The 17,503-nt window shown below is 35.7% G+C and overlaps 1 protein-coding gene across 8 annotated transcripts in view; it reads left to right on the top strand.

Moving 5' to 3' along the window:
• DGKB (diacylglycerol kinase beta) overlaps nt 1-17,503 on the top strand; it is a 412,441-nt gene that overhangs the window by 387,435 nt on the left and 7,503 nt on the right. For all 8 annotated transcript variants that reach the window (XM_033067483.1, XM_033067474.2, XM_033067464.1 and 5 more), the window contains 2 exons: nt 10,705-10,825; nt 12,517-12,577. In XM_033067483.1, coding sequence (XP_032923374.1) covers nt 10,705-10,825; nt 12,517-12,577 — 182 coding nt within the window. The remainder of the gene's footprint in view (nt 1-10,704; nt 10,826-12,516; nt 12,578-17,503) is intronic.

The raw sequence follows: 17,503 nt of genomic DNA, 5'->3' as shown, positions 1-17,503 counted from the left end.
CTGAAAACATGTACCATAAAGTAGTTACCATAGCAATAGGTCTGTATAAACAGAGCACCTAACAGTCATGCTTGAAACATGCATGTAGTCCTTTGGATATTACTGAATATTCATACTCAAATGGTTTGTTGGGCAGGCACCAACATTAAGATCCATTAAAAATTTGTCTCAGAGACAACACTGATCTTCTAATCTGTTTCTCATGTACTTTCTCTTAATCTTCATCATTCAGAAAAAAAGAGTGAAAAAAGACAATCAAAATAAGATGAGAGTAATTTTGTTAGTTTTATAGGTCTTCTATTTTGCATTACAATCATTGAAAATAGATTTTTCTTACCATGTATTTTTCTTATCATGTAATCCCCCAAAGACAAGTTCGGTAAGGCTCCAGGTTTCAGCATAACTTTTCAGTACAGGGTTGTGGGAGGAGTTAGCATGGACTTCTGTATTTCTCAGATACCTGAAACATCATGAATGGTGCTACAACTGAATAGTGTGTACTCAGATAATTTTTTAGTGAAATATTGTGGTTTTCCTTTTGTGGCAGAATAAAGATGACTACAAATAACTTGGGTCTTGCTACTGTGATACTTGTGACTGACTTTGGTCTTTTTGTCCTTGAGAAAAAATTTGGAACTGTTCTGTACTTGATCATGGTTATGGAAATACTTTTTATTCTTGTGTGTCTTGTAAATAACTCTTGAGAAAAGATATTGGAAAATAGCTTTATGTCAGTTATTAATACTTAAAATATTGAAAGGTATAATAAGAAATTTATTTTTGCTTTCTTTTTGGTCCTTTGAATTGTCATTCCAAATAAAGCACATCAAAGACATTTTCTTGCAGTACTATTAGAGGTAACCTTCCCATTTGCTTTGTCCAATAGGAAAGGTTTCAGTGTATCCTAGATATGTCTTCTTGTAAACCAGTAACAAGTTTAAAAATACTGAATATTTAACAATGTGTGTAGTTCAGATAGGAAGAAAAATAGCAACAATTCTCTGTATGTAACTAGATTTAATAGCAGAAACCAGATCCTACAATGACAACTAATGAGAACAGAACAAATGCAAGGAAAAGCCCTGGGAAAATCTGCTCACATACTTGCAGCTTAGTCCTAGAGCTATCAAGCAACTTGTTGCCCATCAAACTGTCAGTAAGTAGAGGCTGTATCACTTTTTCAGGCCTTAACCTCTACAAAGAAGCCACCACAAGGTAATTTTTAGTGGTAGACGTAGAAGAACTCCTAGGCTGTCCAAGTGTGCTAACTTGTCTCCCAAAATTCCTCTTGGTGACAAGAGAGAAAAATGTCCTTCTCCAGAAAGCCAGACCTCTTAAACTCTTTCTCTGAATCCCTGGCTTAGAGAATTAAGCCTTTCTTTAATTCTCCGTATATAATTTCTTCACACCATTAGAGTTCCTCTCAAGATACCATCCTTTCATCTGCTTCTTCTGTTGCTCCTTTGTCAGATTTGTCAGCCCATTGGGAATGTCCTGGAGATTCTAGGCCACTTAAAACAGCACCAAACACATTTAGTTTAATGGGAAACTAAATCAAAATTTCTTTAACTTTGCAGACTGCAGGAAGTTTAGGAAGGTTGTCTGATTGACTAAAGTGTTACAAATGCCTGCCCCAGGGTTCACTGGATTCAAATTCAATTGTCCAATACTCCTTCTGTACAAAGAGAGGGTCTGAACTGCGTAATTGAAACTGCAATTCAAAGTATGATTGTAGTATTTATTTACTTCAAATAACCCATATACTGAGAGTGAGGGCAAAGAAACTTAGGCAAACCCACTCCCAAAAAGTTGGGATCTCAGCAAACTCAATAGACTATATTGATGCCTTCACTGTTATGATTTCTTTTCTCATAGTACCTATCCAAACAGCCACCTTGGATATTTTTACCATATTGAAGACTCTTCCCCAGGTGCAGTAGAAATACATAACTTTAAATACTTTAAGCCAGGCATTTTACCCCATCATAAATGGTGAGAAGTAATCTATGAGACATCTCATTGATGTTCAGAATACTTTCCTGAGTTAGGTTATTAAAGTAGTTTATTATAAGTAAATAATGCTGTTGGTCAAACTGGTATCCACTCTGCATAGTCTGATCTCCAAACACCATGGAATGCTAACATGGTAGAGGAAGAAAATGGAATTCGTTCTCATAAAGAGCAAGAGAAGTGAAGACTGTCTTTAGGGTTTTCTGAACTCCTGGACCAAAGTCACTACCACCTTAATCAAAAGGAGTTTTAATACTCAGGTAAATGGAATGAACATTTCCTTCTGGCAGATGACTAAAAAACTCTTTGGTGGATAAATACAGGGATAATGCTGTTACTAAGAGTTTGCTACCCTGCAGAAAGAGAACATTTATCCCCTGTTAGAACTAGTTCTTCTAGAAAAGTACAAATCAACGCTGATTTTCATTGATCAGATTTCTACATTTCCATAAATATTACTGTGTTTTTCTTTTCTAGTCTGTGGCATTTTTATGGGCTAATCAAATATTCAATATTACTAGGATCCATTTAAAGTGAACGCCAGAACTACTAAGGAGTAATTTGAGTATTAGATCTATTTTTGTTAGTTGAAATGATCTTGACTTGCTCATATTGTATTGTACCTGATGCTCAGTAATACGATAGTACCAATACAAATAGGAAGATATCCGGTTTGAAGTTCTTAAATATCTGTTAAAAGTGGTGAGCAGTCCAAGCACATTAAAATTCCATTTTCTCCATACAAGTGTTTGCTGCAGATGACCCCCACTGATCTTAAATATATTTCTGTATCTGTAACTGAATAGAGGTTTTCCGTACAGCATGTTCTAATGGTACTCTGGCCTTTAGCCAACAAGGCACTGAATAAGGCTATTTTTAAAATACAGAAACTGGGAACAGCTGCAGCAATCAAATTTGATAAAAACAGAGAGGAACTTTGCTTTTTTTTTTTTTTTTTTACGGTTTGTCCAAGTTTAGACTCCTTTCATAGAACGGCTTTTGTTCTCTTGGATGAAGGGGGTATAAGAGTAACACAGTGAAATCCTTTTGAACAAATAACTTTTAAAAGAATACAGATTAAAATAATGGGGAGCTTTTTGGTGTGGCAGCATGTTCAGTGCAATTGTACCTCAAACTATAAAAAAATAAATCCATTAAAAAAGAATACATTTTGTCTGTCAACCTTTGCCATAAAAGACTTCTACATAATGATATCCTAAACTGGAAGATGAGAACCCTTGTTTCAAATTTTGAACATCTGAACAATGGTATTTGGGAGTAGTTTCTGAATGGAAATGATTTTATTTGAATGCTCTGGGGTGGGATGTTTTTAGGGTTTGATTGTTGATTTTTTTTTTCCCCTTCTTTTACCATTAATGAGAAAAGTTTCTATGAAGTACTCCTCTCTCCTTCCCCCTCCTAAGCTGGAAAAAAAAGTTCATTTTAGGAAAAGTTTTACAAAGGCCTTCTGTGCATGTTAAAAAGCTTCATAAAATATTCAATTATAAGGACTGATTCTTCCTTGTTTGTGCTTTTTTGGGGAGAAACTTGTCATTCTGTGATTTATGAGAGTTGGGAGATGGTTGTGTACACAGAAAAAAATCCATTACACTGCAGTAGGCTGAGCTGTGTCTGTTAAATGATTCCATCTGAGGATAGAGCCTCTGTGCTAGACTGCTACAAGATAAGATACTGCATGAAATTTGAGTTCTGCTGAAATCAGTAAGAATTATGCCACTAAATTCAGCAGAGAGAGGATTTTATTGATTGCATTCATTTTAAGTGACAAAACTAGCACTTTTGCATCTTACCCTATTATCCCATTAGGGCTATTAAGTGCACCATCAATTCTAATGGTGGAGCAAAATTCTACTGAATTTCTCAGATATGCTTAAATATAGGTAATATATATCATTTGTGTATGTACATAGAGGTATAAAATGTGTTTGTGTTTTTGTGTGTTTTTATGTATATAAAATATCTGCCTAATTTATTATCATCATATCTTAGTGTGTCTCCAGGGTGAGAATTGCATCAGTGATATATCTTCCTTCACATGAAGAGGAGGGTTTAGCTTGTTTTGTTTTGTTTTAATAGTAGGAAAACAAAATATGAAGACAATAATAAAACCAGGAGAATCAATACTGTCAGAATATAGAGAGATTTTAATGTTTACAAGCAAACTCAGCAATGCAAAATACTCAAAACTGGGTCACATACCATAAATACAGGGCTTGATAGATACCCTTCAAATCAACATTAAGTGGGAGAATAGACTTTTGATAACAGAATGTTAAAATTCAGGATTTGCTGATTTATTTCCTGTCTCTGCTCCAAACTTCACATGTGATCTTGGCGAGGTCAATTCTGAAAACTCTTGTGCTTAACTTTATGTGGTAGAAATTATGACTCTTGTGGGTCTACACACAATATATTCAGATGAATATGAAAACAAATATTTTTCAGGACCTGTGTACAATATTGTCCATGTCTGTGTACAATTTTCACTTTGTAAAATTGACATAATAATATTATTTTTCTGTTTGATTTGTCTATACATTTTTGGATAGGGGAGCTGTCTTTTATATGTGTCTGCAAATCAATAACAAAACAGAGCATTGACATCATCTGGGCTTTGAAATACAACTCTGATATAAAGCATTATAAATGTTTGAGGCAAATATTACTTCAGGTAGCTTCTCCAAAGGAAGCTATAACAAAACCCAGGTTTTACAGATTTCATGGGATTTATTGATTTTTTTGTAACCATGAATTTAGAAAAAGGTATTCATTTGAAATCAGGAAAATATTATGACAGTAAACACATTTCTAACATTTTTTTTACAACAGTCCTTATCACTGCATATGGAAGCGACCTCACATTCCTGCATAATGGGTAACTGGAGATTTAATACGTGCTGTGTTCTAGGAAGATACTGAAGCATTCATGTGGTGCAGAGCACTGAGCTTGGGAGTTTTTCAAGGATCCTCTGGCATTGTACCAGCTTTCAAATTCTTATCCAGTATTTTAACTGGAACCAAAAAATTTCCAGAGTGATGATTACTAGGGTTTGATTACATTTAGTAAGCTATGGAGCCCCTTCTCTTCAAAGACAAACTGCTGCCAGAGACAGATTTACCACTGACCAACAGTGTTTTTATGCAAATGTGCCTGAGTGAGTGCAGTAACCCCAAGTTATAATAGAGTCATTCAATCTCTTGCCAGGACAGCAATATTTATATATTGCAAAGATGGATTGGATATCAAAACCAGTTCCATTACAGAAGGAAACTTCTCTATGTAAATCAGTTTTTCTAATCACACCGTGTTTCTTCCCACCCACCCCCTACTCCATTTTGCTTTCCTTGCTTTATCTTCGTAGATGAATTCCAAATGTGTTTTTCTCTTGTGTGTTCACTCTGAATATTGAAGCATTCAGCTAATGCCAAGATAATGGATAACGTAAACTCATTACAAAACTTTAAAGTCTCCAAGTGTGTTTCTTAGTGCCTTGGGAAGGGCTATAAAGAGCTTAGAGTCACATGCAATGTTTTGTCTGCCACTTGTGCAAGTTTCTGTTTGAACTTCTCTTCTTCTGCTGCCTTATGGGAAGAACGAGCAGTCAGCTCCCTAGTGACCTTATCTCCCCATCAGGAATGAGTGCAAGGGGTCAGATCCCCTCTGCAGGCTAGTCACTGTCTGCTGACAGCAGTGCTCCCCTGGGAGAGCTGCCTTTGTTTACTGACAGGGCTAATACGAGGAGACACGTGAAGTACTTTGGTTTGTGGAAGAGACAGGAGAGACATGGTGCTGTGAAAACATTCCCACACACTCTAATGGCTCATTCACATAGAAAACAAGCGGGAGCCTTCAGCTCTTTCATAGAGCTCAAAGTAGAACAAACGGGCTGGGGAACCCCAAGGCACCAGTCAGAAAACACTTTCCTAATGGACTAATACTGAGATGCTCTCCATGATAGCTTACCTATGAGACCTCAGCTCTCCTTGAGGCAACTAAATGAACTGATTGGAAAGAAATACTGCTCAGTATCTGATAGTTGCTTTTGTTCACTGTTAGCTGTGAAATTCTTCTTGAAAATGTAACCTTTACTTTCCTAAACCTAAACTTTCTAAAACTAATTATAAGAGGTGAAACATGCATTGGAGAATTTTATCATTGCAATCACCAATTACTTCTGTTTAGAATAAAATCTGTAGGATGCAGAAGAAACACAGGAAATAAATATGTCCCTAAACATATTTTGCTTTATAGTTAGTAAAGACTCAGATACTCAACTTAAGAATATAATATGAGGATCAAAAAGAGTGACTTTCACAATGAGGTCTCAAACACAAGAGGGATACAGGTAATAGAAAAGTCCACATTATAAACTGTTTTAAGAGGCAAATGATGTTCAGTGAACAGCAGCATTCATTATTCTCCACTAGTTTATATGACATATAAGAAGCCAAGAAGAACCCACAAGTTTATGTAGCTCAGTATCTGACCTCTAACACCAACCTGTATTAGAAATAAAGCATAAGAGAGGAAACTTACAGTGATTCTTTTCTGTTAAGATATCCAACCAAATATGTATCATTTTTGATATAAGTAGTTTTAGTTTAGTGTAGCATCATGACATAAGAAAATATTAGGTAAAAAGGATTGCTTACTTTTTTAGAAGTACTATGAAAGTTCTTGGTTCTTGCATTTGAGAAATACTGAATTGCATTACTGTCTTCACCTGCTCCATTGCACTTATTATTTTCCTATCTTTCTTCCATTCATCTCCTTATTTCCTGAAGGCTACTTATTTATTAGAATTATTAGAATTTATTTTCATACAGAAGCTGCTCCATATTTGTTGCCACATTTGCTCATCTCTTATTTCCAGTTATTTTTCTTTCTCTGTATTGCTGAGTCAACTGGAACTAAAAATTCCATACTTTATGGATGTACCAACTGCAATATTTGGTCATCATAAATTGAGCACTAAGCTGATATTTTCATAGAACTTGCCACAGTAGCTCCACAGTGTTCATTCCAGCATGACAGTATCAATTGTAGTCCAGCAAAATAAACATATGCACATGGAGACACACACACCATATTTATTTCCAAATGTTATGTATATATATGTGTGTGTGTGTATAACAGTTTAAATATCTGTAGTGAGTGCTCTTTCTCCTCGTGGACATTAAGTTACATATATTGAACTTTCTGCCTTTGCAAAACCCCATTACTCAGTACTGTAAAATTCCTAAACTTTTTTATGATTGGGTTTTCTTTTTCATTTGTTGAGTCTTCAGTACTCACTGTCCTCTTCTACTTCCAGATTATTTTGGAGAAAATGTTGAGCAGTACAGAGGCCTGCACTGATCTTTCTGAAAACCAGTGATAAACTTCCACCAGTATGAAGAATTCCTTCCTCTTTCCTATCTTTTAATTTAATAGTAGATCAGATCTCTTTTAACAGAGCTTACTCAGTCTCTTCCAAAGTCATTGGTGGAGAACTTTTAAGAAGAAATATCATCCCATTGTTGATGTCTTGACCCTTTATATTCAACCAGTGTACCTATAGCCATGTAACATCATTGAAGAGTGGGACTAAAATAGACAAACTCCCTTTTCAAGTTTTCACTTGAGTTCTTATCAAAGTCAATATATCTCAAGGATTTGTTGAAATGGGTATGACTATGCAAAAGCGTTAGGTCAAATATATCAGCAAGGGCAGGAGTATGAACTAATGCAGTCAGTAATTGCATGTTACATTTGCTTTAGTTTTTACTGCTTCTGAAGGAAAGTTATGTCTAATTTAAGATTGATTCTAAAAATATCCCTATTTGGCCTAAAATAACTCTACTTTGGGAATGTGCCACTGCAAATGTGAAATTTTTGAAAGGGCTTCACTTTTTTGGTAGATGAGAGTATTGTTCAGTTCCATATTCCAATGTTTAATATACCACATTTTTTGAGAAGTGTGGTCAAAGGGTAGGATTTGGCCCTTAGTTACCTGCTGCTACTGGCACTAATCTCACAGCTATTGAAAAATGATGCATCAAGAATATATCCCTGAAAATGTCACGATTCTGAATATTGCACATATTGCCTGAACTGTCAGAAACAAAAATCTGTTCTTCATTATTCTTCCATTTAAAAAATAATAATTTTCTAATGGCCCAGTGAATAGGAATTTGATGTTTTCTTTGGCTAAACATTTTAATGATTTAGTACATCTATGAAGTTCTATGTGCTTTTATAATATATGAGTTTTTGAAAATGAGCAGTGCTTTCCCAGTTAAGTCTCTGTGGCTACCAAGAAAAGCAGCATTTCTTTAAATCTCACTTAAGTTTAAATGTTAGTTACTTATGGAAAATATTTTTAACAAAAAAAAGTTCAATGGAAAGCCAGAAAAAATTGGGTTTACATGTGTTACATGGATGCAACCTATAAAAAATGTATAGTTAGAATTAATCATATTGTACGTTTTTAACTTTTGACCCTCTTACTGTTTTCCCTTCATGGGCAAGAATATTGTTTATTTTTTTTCTTCATTAATATTATATGGAACTGATTTCACTGTGATGAAGAAATGAATAAAGCGGAAAATATTAAGAAAGTATAAGAAGAAAAATGAAGGCTTTGGATAGAATCAGATTTTCTGCTGGAAGCAGAATAATCCAGATCATAAATCCTATTTGCTTTTAATATTTTTTTCCCTCATTGCGGTACTTCTTTCAGTTAATTACCTTCATTGAAAGTCCAAAGAAGTGAACAGAAAAGACTCCCGCTGAAACTTTGGAATAGCCTCATAGATATGATTGTTAGCATGAAATTTTACCTTTGTTAAGGGTTGAGGGGTTTAAAATAGAAAGAGTTATGTGGTCTCTTTTTTTTCTTTGGTTTTTTTCAGTGTGATGATAGACTAACATTTTAGTTCAATGCTTTGCTTCATTGAATAATATACCTTTTGGAAACATTGATGTTAACAGCCAATTTATAAAACACACATATTATACAGCTAGAAAAGAAATGTTTCTTTTTCTTGTCCATTTGGTCTTGGCAACATGTATTTACACAGGAGAATATAAAACATTTCATGCAAAACACCCTAGTTGATTCTGGATAATATTTCATTACCTTGCCTGGTAGCTTCTCAAAGCAGACTGCAGATTACTGTTTAGGTTTCTGTTTGTACCTGAAATTCCTGACAGAATTTTTCCTTACTCCTTGAAGTCAAGTAGACTAATATTTATTTAAATATTTTTTTGAAGTTTAACGCCAAAGTACTTTTTAGTCAAAAAGAAGTGTGATACAAAAAATAGATACAGTAATTTCACAATTACAAGCCACACCATTTTGACTAAAATTTTGCTCCCACACTGGAAATGCGGCTTACACTCAGGGGCAGCTAATATGTGACTAATTTTCTGACATTTCCAACCCCAGAAGTGCAAACCGAGGTGCTGAGCCGAGCACTGGCCAGTAAAACCCGGGTTTACGTGATTGTTACAAATTGGTTACTCTGTTGTGCAGTGGGTGGAGCTGGGATCCCTGCTGGCAGCGCAGGATGGGGAGGGAGGCCGGGGAGCTCCCTCCTTCCCTCCTCTCCCGCAGCCCAGGAGAGGCAGGGGCTCCGTGCTGCCAGCCCCGTGGCTCGGGAGGGAGGCAGGGGGCTCCCTCCTGCCTGCCGCCGTGGGAGCAGGGGGGCTCCTTCCCCTCCTGCCACCACCACCGTGGGTGCCGGCGGGCTCCATGCCCCCCTGCCACTGCAGGGCAGCGCCGGGCCAGGGCGAGCGAGCCCAGAGGCGGCGGTCGACCCCGAGCGGCCCCGCCGAGCAGCAGCACCGAGCTGGGCCACCCCAAGCGGGCCGAGCCCTCACAGCCCGAGCCGAGCCAGTAAACCCCACCCCAATCCCGCGATTCTGTTGGTATTTGGCAACTTTGTTGCACGCGGGTCCTCGCTGCGAATGACAGAGCAGTTTATAATTGGGTGCGGCTAATTTATGGACAAAGAATGAAATGTTTGCCAACACCCGGCGATGCGGCTTATAGTCAGTGCGGCTTGTAATCATGAAATTACTGTAATTTTGTGCAAACAAGCATGACAAAGTTAGAAGGTTAGAAGTTATAAGATAGTTGTTTCTCTTCCTTTTTGCACTGCATCTGTGTACTTACTAAGACACTCATCCAATGCAAAAAATAATAACATAATAATAATAATAATAATGCACACTCATAAAGTCTCAGTTACAGTTGTACACATTGGCTGAAAAGTACTGTATAGAAAGGGATCCGATAGGGTCTGACTTCTCCTTTACATATTTTAAATATCTGTTGAAAAAATAAAAACCATAATTTTCTGCACTGTAAACATTTCATTCTTTGCATGTCAGGTAACCAAAATGAAGGAATCCCTTCTGTTTTCTTATATTATGAAATTATTTTTTTAGTCTTCGTATATTAAATCATGGATATAATTATTCTATTTCAGAATAATTTTGGTTAGGGTGTTGTAGAATTGTGTGACAGCAGGGCCCAGTTGTGTCCAACTTGAAGCTGTAATTCTCCTTAAGAATTCTGTTCTCTACATCTTATTATCAGCTTGTCTTCTGACAGTTCTTGTTGGTCAATATGAATGCTTTCAAAATGCTGTCAAGACAAAATGTGGATTTTTTTTCAACTTTTGCAGATCTAAGTGACCAACTTATGGAAGTGGTTGGTCTTGAAGGAGCCATGGAGATGGGACAGATATACACAGGTCTGAAAAGTGCTGGAAGACGACTTGCCCAGTGCTCATCTGTTGTCATCAGGTATCAGCAGCTTTAATTTACACTGCACTGTTGTAGTGAAACTGAAGAGTTTTATATATTGACTTTCTTTTGTAGTTTAACAGTCATAATTATTATTTCTTGTGAAAGTATCGTTATTGTATATGAGATTAATTTGTTCCATCCATGTTCTATGCCCATACATCTTCCCTTCTTTAAATGTGTCAGAAAACTAAAAAGAGGGTGTTTGTTTACATTCAATCTTCATATGTTGCATTCAAGTGCTTTTTTGTCCTATGGAGAAGTATTGTCAAGCATTTGGAGCAGAAGGAATAAGGCATGAACATCTTGGGGTTTATTGTTGACATACACTCATGCAATTTCAAGCCAGAAGTAATTTAGCATTACTTTGTCACATTTTAACCCATTTATAATGCATACCACACCAGGGAATAGTAGCATGTAATTAGTAATTGTAAAGCACTTTTTGATCTGTGGAAGTCAAAGTGCTCTGTTTTTAATTTATTTGTTATTTACTGAATTCTGACAAGCCACTATTATTAAATCTGTTGGTATGTGTGAACCGATGATGGTGGAGTGCTCTAATTTCATTGTGTTTTATCATTTCTAAGATAAAAACATTCACAATAGAGTAAACTTGGATTAGAACACAAGGAAAAAGTAATTATTCTGTCTTTTGGATTAAATAAGGACTGAAAAAGAATTGACCGTCTCTCTCTTTTTTTAGTGAAGAATTTTCCAAAAATTTATTAAACCCATAAGCTCTACAATTCTAAGCCTAAAACAAAAGAGCAACAATAAAAAAATAAGTAGGAACCCTTCCTGAACTGTAAAATGAGAACTCATTAAACATTCTTCCCTTCCTCCAGTTATGACCATAGGTGGTGGTAGATAATTCCATGAAATGTTAACTGTTTTCAAAAAATGTCCAAACTAGAATTTCCATTGATCAACACGAGTCACTAATTTTTCCATTATTATACATATCCACTCCCCACTATTTCTAACAGTTCTTTATGCAAACAATTATAATGCAAAAATACAGGGTTGGAAAAGACAAAAAATGTAGTACTTTTTTTTTCTGCTCTAATTTTTCTACGCTTTTCTTAATGTGGGATCCAGAAATAGAGAGGGAATACTGTCTATATCTTTCTTTTGAAATCAACGCCCCTTTGCTAACAATTTAAATTTATAACATGGCGCACTCTGAATAAAGTACAAACTTCATTCTCTGTGAGTGTTCTGCCTAACTCAGAGTTAGACACAGTGATTCTATTAAGTGGTGATGATAGACCTAAAATTTATTTCTTGTTTGCTTTATAATAGTATAATATATATACTATATACTAGTGCAATCCAAATTATTAAATAATAGCACAAATTTGTGTTGTCTTTTCTGTTAACAAAGTTTGTTCCTGAAGTTACTGTGTCATTCACTCATTATTTCACAAATTACAGACTCTTCTTCAATGAAAGAGTAGTGTGTTCCTGCAAAATATATGAATATTTACCATGTTTTTGCTTTGTGTGTTGAAAATCAGACTAAGCTTTCTAAGTTGACTTTTTAAGCATACTGAGTCATACTGGAAATTTCATAGAAGTTTGAGGTAAATCAGGGTTATAGCTGTATGCCATCGCATATATGCCATTTTAATAAATTTATCAAATTTTTCTAGTTTCATTTTCTTATATTATGAAATTTGTGCCTTCAGGACCAGCAAGTCTCTGCCTATGCAGATAGATGGAGAACCTTGGATGCAAACTCCTTGCACGGTAACTGCAACTGATTGTTTTTCTTTGCCTTCTTTTTCAATAATAGAAATATTCTCTCTTGTTTAGAAGACAAGACTGTTTTCATTAGTATCAACTCAATTTACTTAAATAACATCTTTACAAACTTTTTATATACTTCAGTACCCCCTGCATTTTTAATTTATCGGAATTTTTCTGAATTCATACACAGGTTAGAGTGGAATAAAACGACATCTGTTTCAGAAGTTTGGAAAATACTTGGAAAATATAGTCTCAGTATTCCTTTATCCAATATGATAATTTGTTTATGATGATGTATCAGATTTAGAGTCTCTATTACTGAGGAAAAGTTAATCTTTCAATCTTTGTTTTGATGCTAAAATGTATAAAGTAACTAATATTAGTCTTAAAAATTTAGGAAGATTTTCTATGGTGTTTTTGAGAGTTCATATCAAGAAAGTTTTAATTAAAACTGAAGTCTTAACTGTGCTGATTTAATTATATAATAGGACTAATATTTTTTTAAGTCCTTACATTTTAAGGAGTAAATAAAGGAAATTAATTTGGTTTTTGTTTCAGGCAAACATCAATCTGCATAGTTTAGGATAACCTAGGATAGGATAGGAGCTTTCTCAGAGAGGGTTCTTTGAGTGACTCTAGAGACACTGTAGGTGTATCTGTAAGAACTCTCCATTTTCATCTCTGTCCAGTAAATTATGGAGGCTAACCTAGCCTTCAGAGGTGTTGCTGAAGAAATCCAACTTCTTTATTCTCCGGCGCAATCTTAGTAACATGTTTTAATATACAGTTCTACTGATTTTGGTTCCCTAAAGAAAACCTGTGCTTTTAAGTAGATGAATTGCTGTAGCCTTGCAGCTTGTAAATAAAGACAAAAGAATATTGTGACAAGGAAGAAATCCCACTACAACTGGGAGTAATTTTCAAAAAAAGGATGCTGGATTCCTTTCATCAGCTTTATGGCTGTGGTAGAATTAAAAGTTACACAAAAAATAAAAGAGGTACCGTTCAGTAAGGTGCTAGTAGGTGTGCAACTGATAATATATGGGTTAGGCTGACAGAGGGGGATTGTGGTAGTTCATGTTTACCAGATGCACCATAGTGGACAGCTGAACAGTATGAAGGAGGCTGAATTCTCATTCTCTAGGGAAGTGCTCAGATTCTGCAGTGTGAGGAGACCAATATGAACACATACTGTGGGGATTTTATGAGATATGTTGCAGAAAACCTTTTGGAGTTAAGAGATATTATCTTTACCTCTTCTACAGCGATGGCTCAGTGCAGAGCAACAGTACTGAACCCAGTAGTCACTTGTTCAGAAAAAAGACATGTAATTTTTCAGTTGCCAGATTACGGAAGAGAATTTATGGAAGGTTGCTGGCAATAACATGTGCTTTTCTTTTTTGTCCTGATGCTTGCTCTGTACAGAATCCCTGCTATCTGATTGATAATGCTAGCAGAAGCTGCCTGTGCAATTGAGAACAAACCTGGAAAAAGAGACAGTTCTTATATTTCAATTACTGCCCTGAGGAAACAGTAAATTACAACTGATTATTACTGCTCTCCAGTTTTAAAGGGGATTGAAATGGCATATACTTTTCTGAGGGACCTATTCTTTTTGCTATACCATTGTTAAGAGAATATACTTGGCACTGCCTCAGAAAACCATGCTGTTGAATGTACTTGTTTCCTCTGAGGAAAAAATACATGAACTATTTGCTGCACCAATGCACTGCTATGAATTTAGATATAGAAATATTATTTTTTGTTATTTCATTCATATTTGAGGATTTTTTTTCTGCTGAGGAGCTTAAGTATTTATTGCAATAGCTCCTTGCATCGTTGTAAATGTACCACACTCTGTTTTCTGCATCTTACAAAGTAAAAAGCATATATGGTCCAACCTCTTACCTCCCCACTAATTCTTACTACAGTAGAGTTTTTCTTGAAGTTTTCTGCAAAGTACCTAGGAATTCTTCCTTGGATAATGGCATAAGTGGATATTAGCTTTCTCTCACCCAAAGATCAAGATTTGATTTCTGAGTTTGTGCTTCACGTCTTTGTTTGGACGCCAAAGCATACTTCATCACATAAATACCAGGGTGATATCTGCAATGTGTATCCAAACCAGAGTCTATAAAAAACCCCCAGAAAATCAAAATAATTCTTTAGGCTTAGTCAGCTATGTAATCAGTCATTTGACCCAGCAAGAGCTCAAATTTCAGAAAACTAATATGAAGGTAAATCATGAGGTTTTTCTTTTTTAGAGGAAAAGCTGCTGTTTTCTCCCAAAATGAAAGCAAATTAAAAATGACACATTTTTAAATAAATAAAAAAAAAATCATCATGGCCAGAGAAAGAACTCTGTAAGTTTAGTTCCCTCGGACACATGTGATTATTTGCCTTTCCTTTTATTTTGCCTCTTAGGAAGTTTCTTTCTCCAGTCCTTATGAGAAATTGAGGCCCATATATAAAGGTGCTGCCATTCCTGCATTGTACAGAGACATGGGGACACATTCCCAGGCTACCTCTTTTCTCATTAGGATGCTGAGGCAAGGCACTTATTAGTTTACTAGCTGTGTTTGAAGAAAAAAAGCTACAGTTGTTTTTGGCTATACCATTTCACTAGTTTTAGGAGAGAGAGGTCTGCACCTTGTTAGGTTGCACACATCAGTGAGACACAGCAGCTGAGCCTCAGGTTTTTGATTCTTTGGTGTTCCAGCCGGAAAAGCTATTGTTAAAAAAAGTCTGCTATCTTCCCCCTTTCAACTGTCTTTTATGAAGTTGAAATAACGCACTTTATTTTTGGTATCTTGAGAACTTCAATGTCATCTAAGTTCAGTAGTTTTAAGGACTGACCTATAAATACTACAGAGACTAAGTGAGAAAGAAATCCATAGAATCATCAGGTATTGAATCAACTCTTGCCCAAGTTGCAAGTACTTAAGCTGAAAAGAAAATATTTTTCTGCATTGCTTCAGATTTTGATATGAGAGTATTTTCCAAACAATTTTTCGAGAAATTAAGTTCAACATGATCAAAATTCTCCTGCTTTTCTATTATGCCTATTCAGGAAAACAAGTTTAGCCTCAAATCCCTGTTATGTGTGGGATAGAGACTGCACATGCAGGCTTGGAAGTTTACTTCCTGTTGAAGGAATCAACATGTTTGACTTTGCTGCTTCTCGTTTCTGTCTGGAAAAAAGTTTCACACAAATGGCATGAGTTGCCGGCGCTGTCCTTTCTCATGCACATGGAGGCCATGCTTTTCCAAAATTGTACTCTGAGCTCTGAGAAAATATGGTGGCATGTGGTAGATAAGGCAGTGATTCTTCAGAAGCTGTGATCTGTGATTTTTCCTTCCTGTGATTGATTTTAGGAGTAAACAAATAGTTGTGTGTTTCTTTTAAAGTCTTTCATGATGCATTGCTTAAGCTCCTATCATCCCTAGATGAGAGCAGGTATGCACTCCTGTAAGGTTCTGTGCATACTTAGAATGTGAGTGGCTTGGTCTAGAAATCTGTCATCCAGAGTTATCCAGAGTGTTGAACACATGCAGAATGCAGTGTCTAACAAAGTCACTCTGCTCTGGTATAATAAGATGAAGCATCTGAGCATCAAATTGTACTGTTTTCACTGTTTTTTTTAATAGAGGACTCTTTGGTAGAAGGAAAGATGATAATGTTAATATTATGTTAAACATCTTGTCTGATTAGCTGAAAAGGAAATTCTATCAGAGCTCTCCCAGACAAATATAGCAACATGAAAGATATCATTGGTTTCACCTGATCTCCAAACAGGTCATTAATAGTAATGAAACTTCAAAGACTCTCAAGTTAATTCAATAAACTTCTAGCTTTAGCCATCAGGGTTTTTTTTAAGAAAAGTAATCTTTCAATTTAGCTACATAAATTATTTGCAATGTTTTGAAAAAATCCATAACAATGTTCCATCTTAATTAGAAATAACTGCAATTTCAGTTCTTTCATCTATTCCTGACTTGCTTGGCATGATATCTGAAAGAGTGTCAAGCTTCTAGAAACACTAGATTAAAAGTAGAAGACAGAAATGTCTATAGAAGATGGCAAGAATATTGCTTAAATAAAGAAACAAAAATAAAAACCCATAGTCAGAGCTCACCTAATGGATTGCCAGAAACAGTTTCACAGATATCTGAGACACAGTATTTTTAGAATTTTTTACTGGTTGTTTACTGTTACTTGGAATAATGGTACTCAAAATTATTATTTCAAAATATTTTTATTTGAATGCACCTTAAAAATAAGTTTTGAATGAGTGGTTTCTCTCTAGTTTTTCCTTTAGTCCCTAGAGATGTGATGAGCCAGGGCAGAGAGATCCTACTGTCCTGTCATTAAATCCAGAGTGAAACAAGAACTTAAACCAAACCAAGCTTTTATTAAAAATCACTATGTGCCAGAGCTAGGTGAGAAAACTGAGAGTTACGGATTTGCTTTTATATAAATCCATTTTGCTTTTATATAAATCCATTGTCTCCAATACCTCACACATCACATGAAGCAACTGCAGCTGTATTCTGGACTCTGTAAAGTATCTTCTTTCCATGCCTCTGGCTGTACCATTGTTTTCTTATCAGTTGTTCATAATGAGAGAATTTAATCTACTTCATCTGCCACTTTAGCGCAAACAGGAGCTGGGTCCTAGATATGGTGACTAATTTCAATAGAATGTTAGCCAATTGCTGCATAGTTAACCCAAAAATGGAAATCACTCACTACAGAAGATTTTTGATGTTGGAGGAAAATGCTGCACTTTTTTCCCTTTGGAACAGCAGTGCACATACAGTTCTGTTCCAAGGCCAGATTAATTTATTGAGTTTTAACATGTTATTTTGCAGCTGGGCATTATTTTTTATGGTCACAGGTACACTGCACTTTAATTATTTTTGTTT

Source organism: Catharus ustulatus, chromosome 1, assembly GCF_009819885.2.
Source record: "Catharus ustulatus isolate bCatUst1 chromosome 1, bCatUst1.pri.v2, whole genome shotgun sequence".
NCBI classification, from domain to species: domain Eukaryota; kingdom Metazoa; phylum Chordata; class Aves; order Passeriformes; family Turdidae; genus Catharus; species Catharus ustulatus.
Note: the sequence above shows the minus strand (reverse complement) of the source record. Positions and strands in the feature narration are given on the sequence as shown.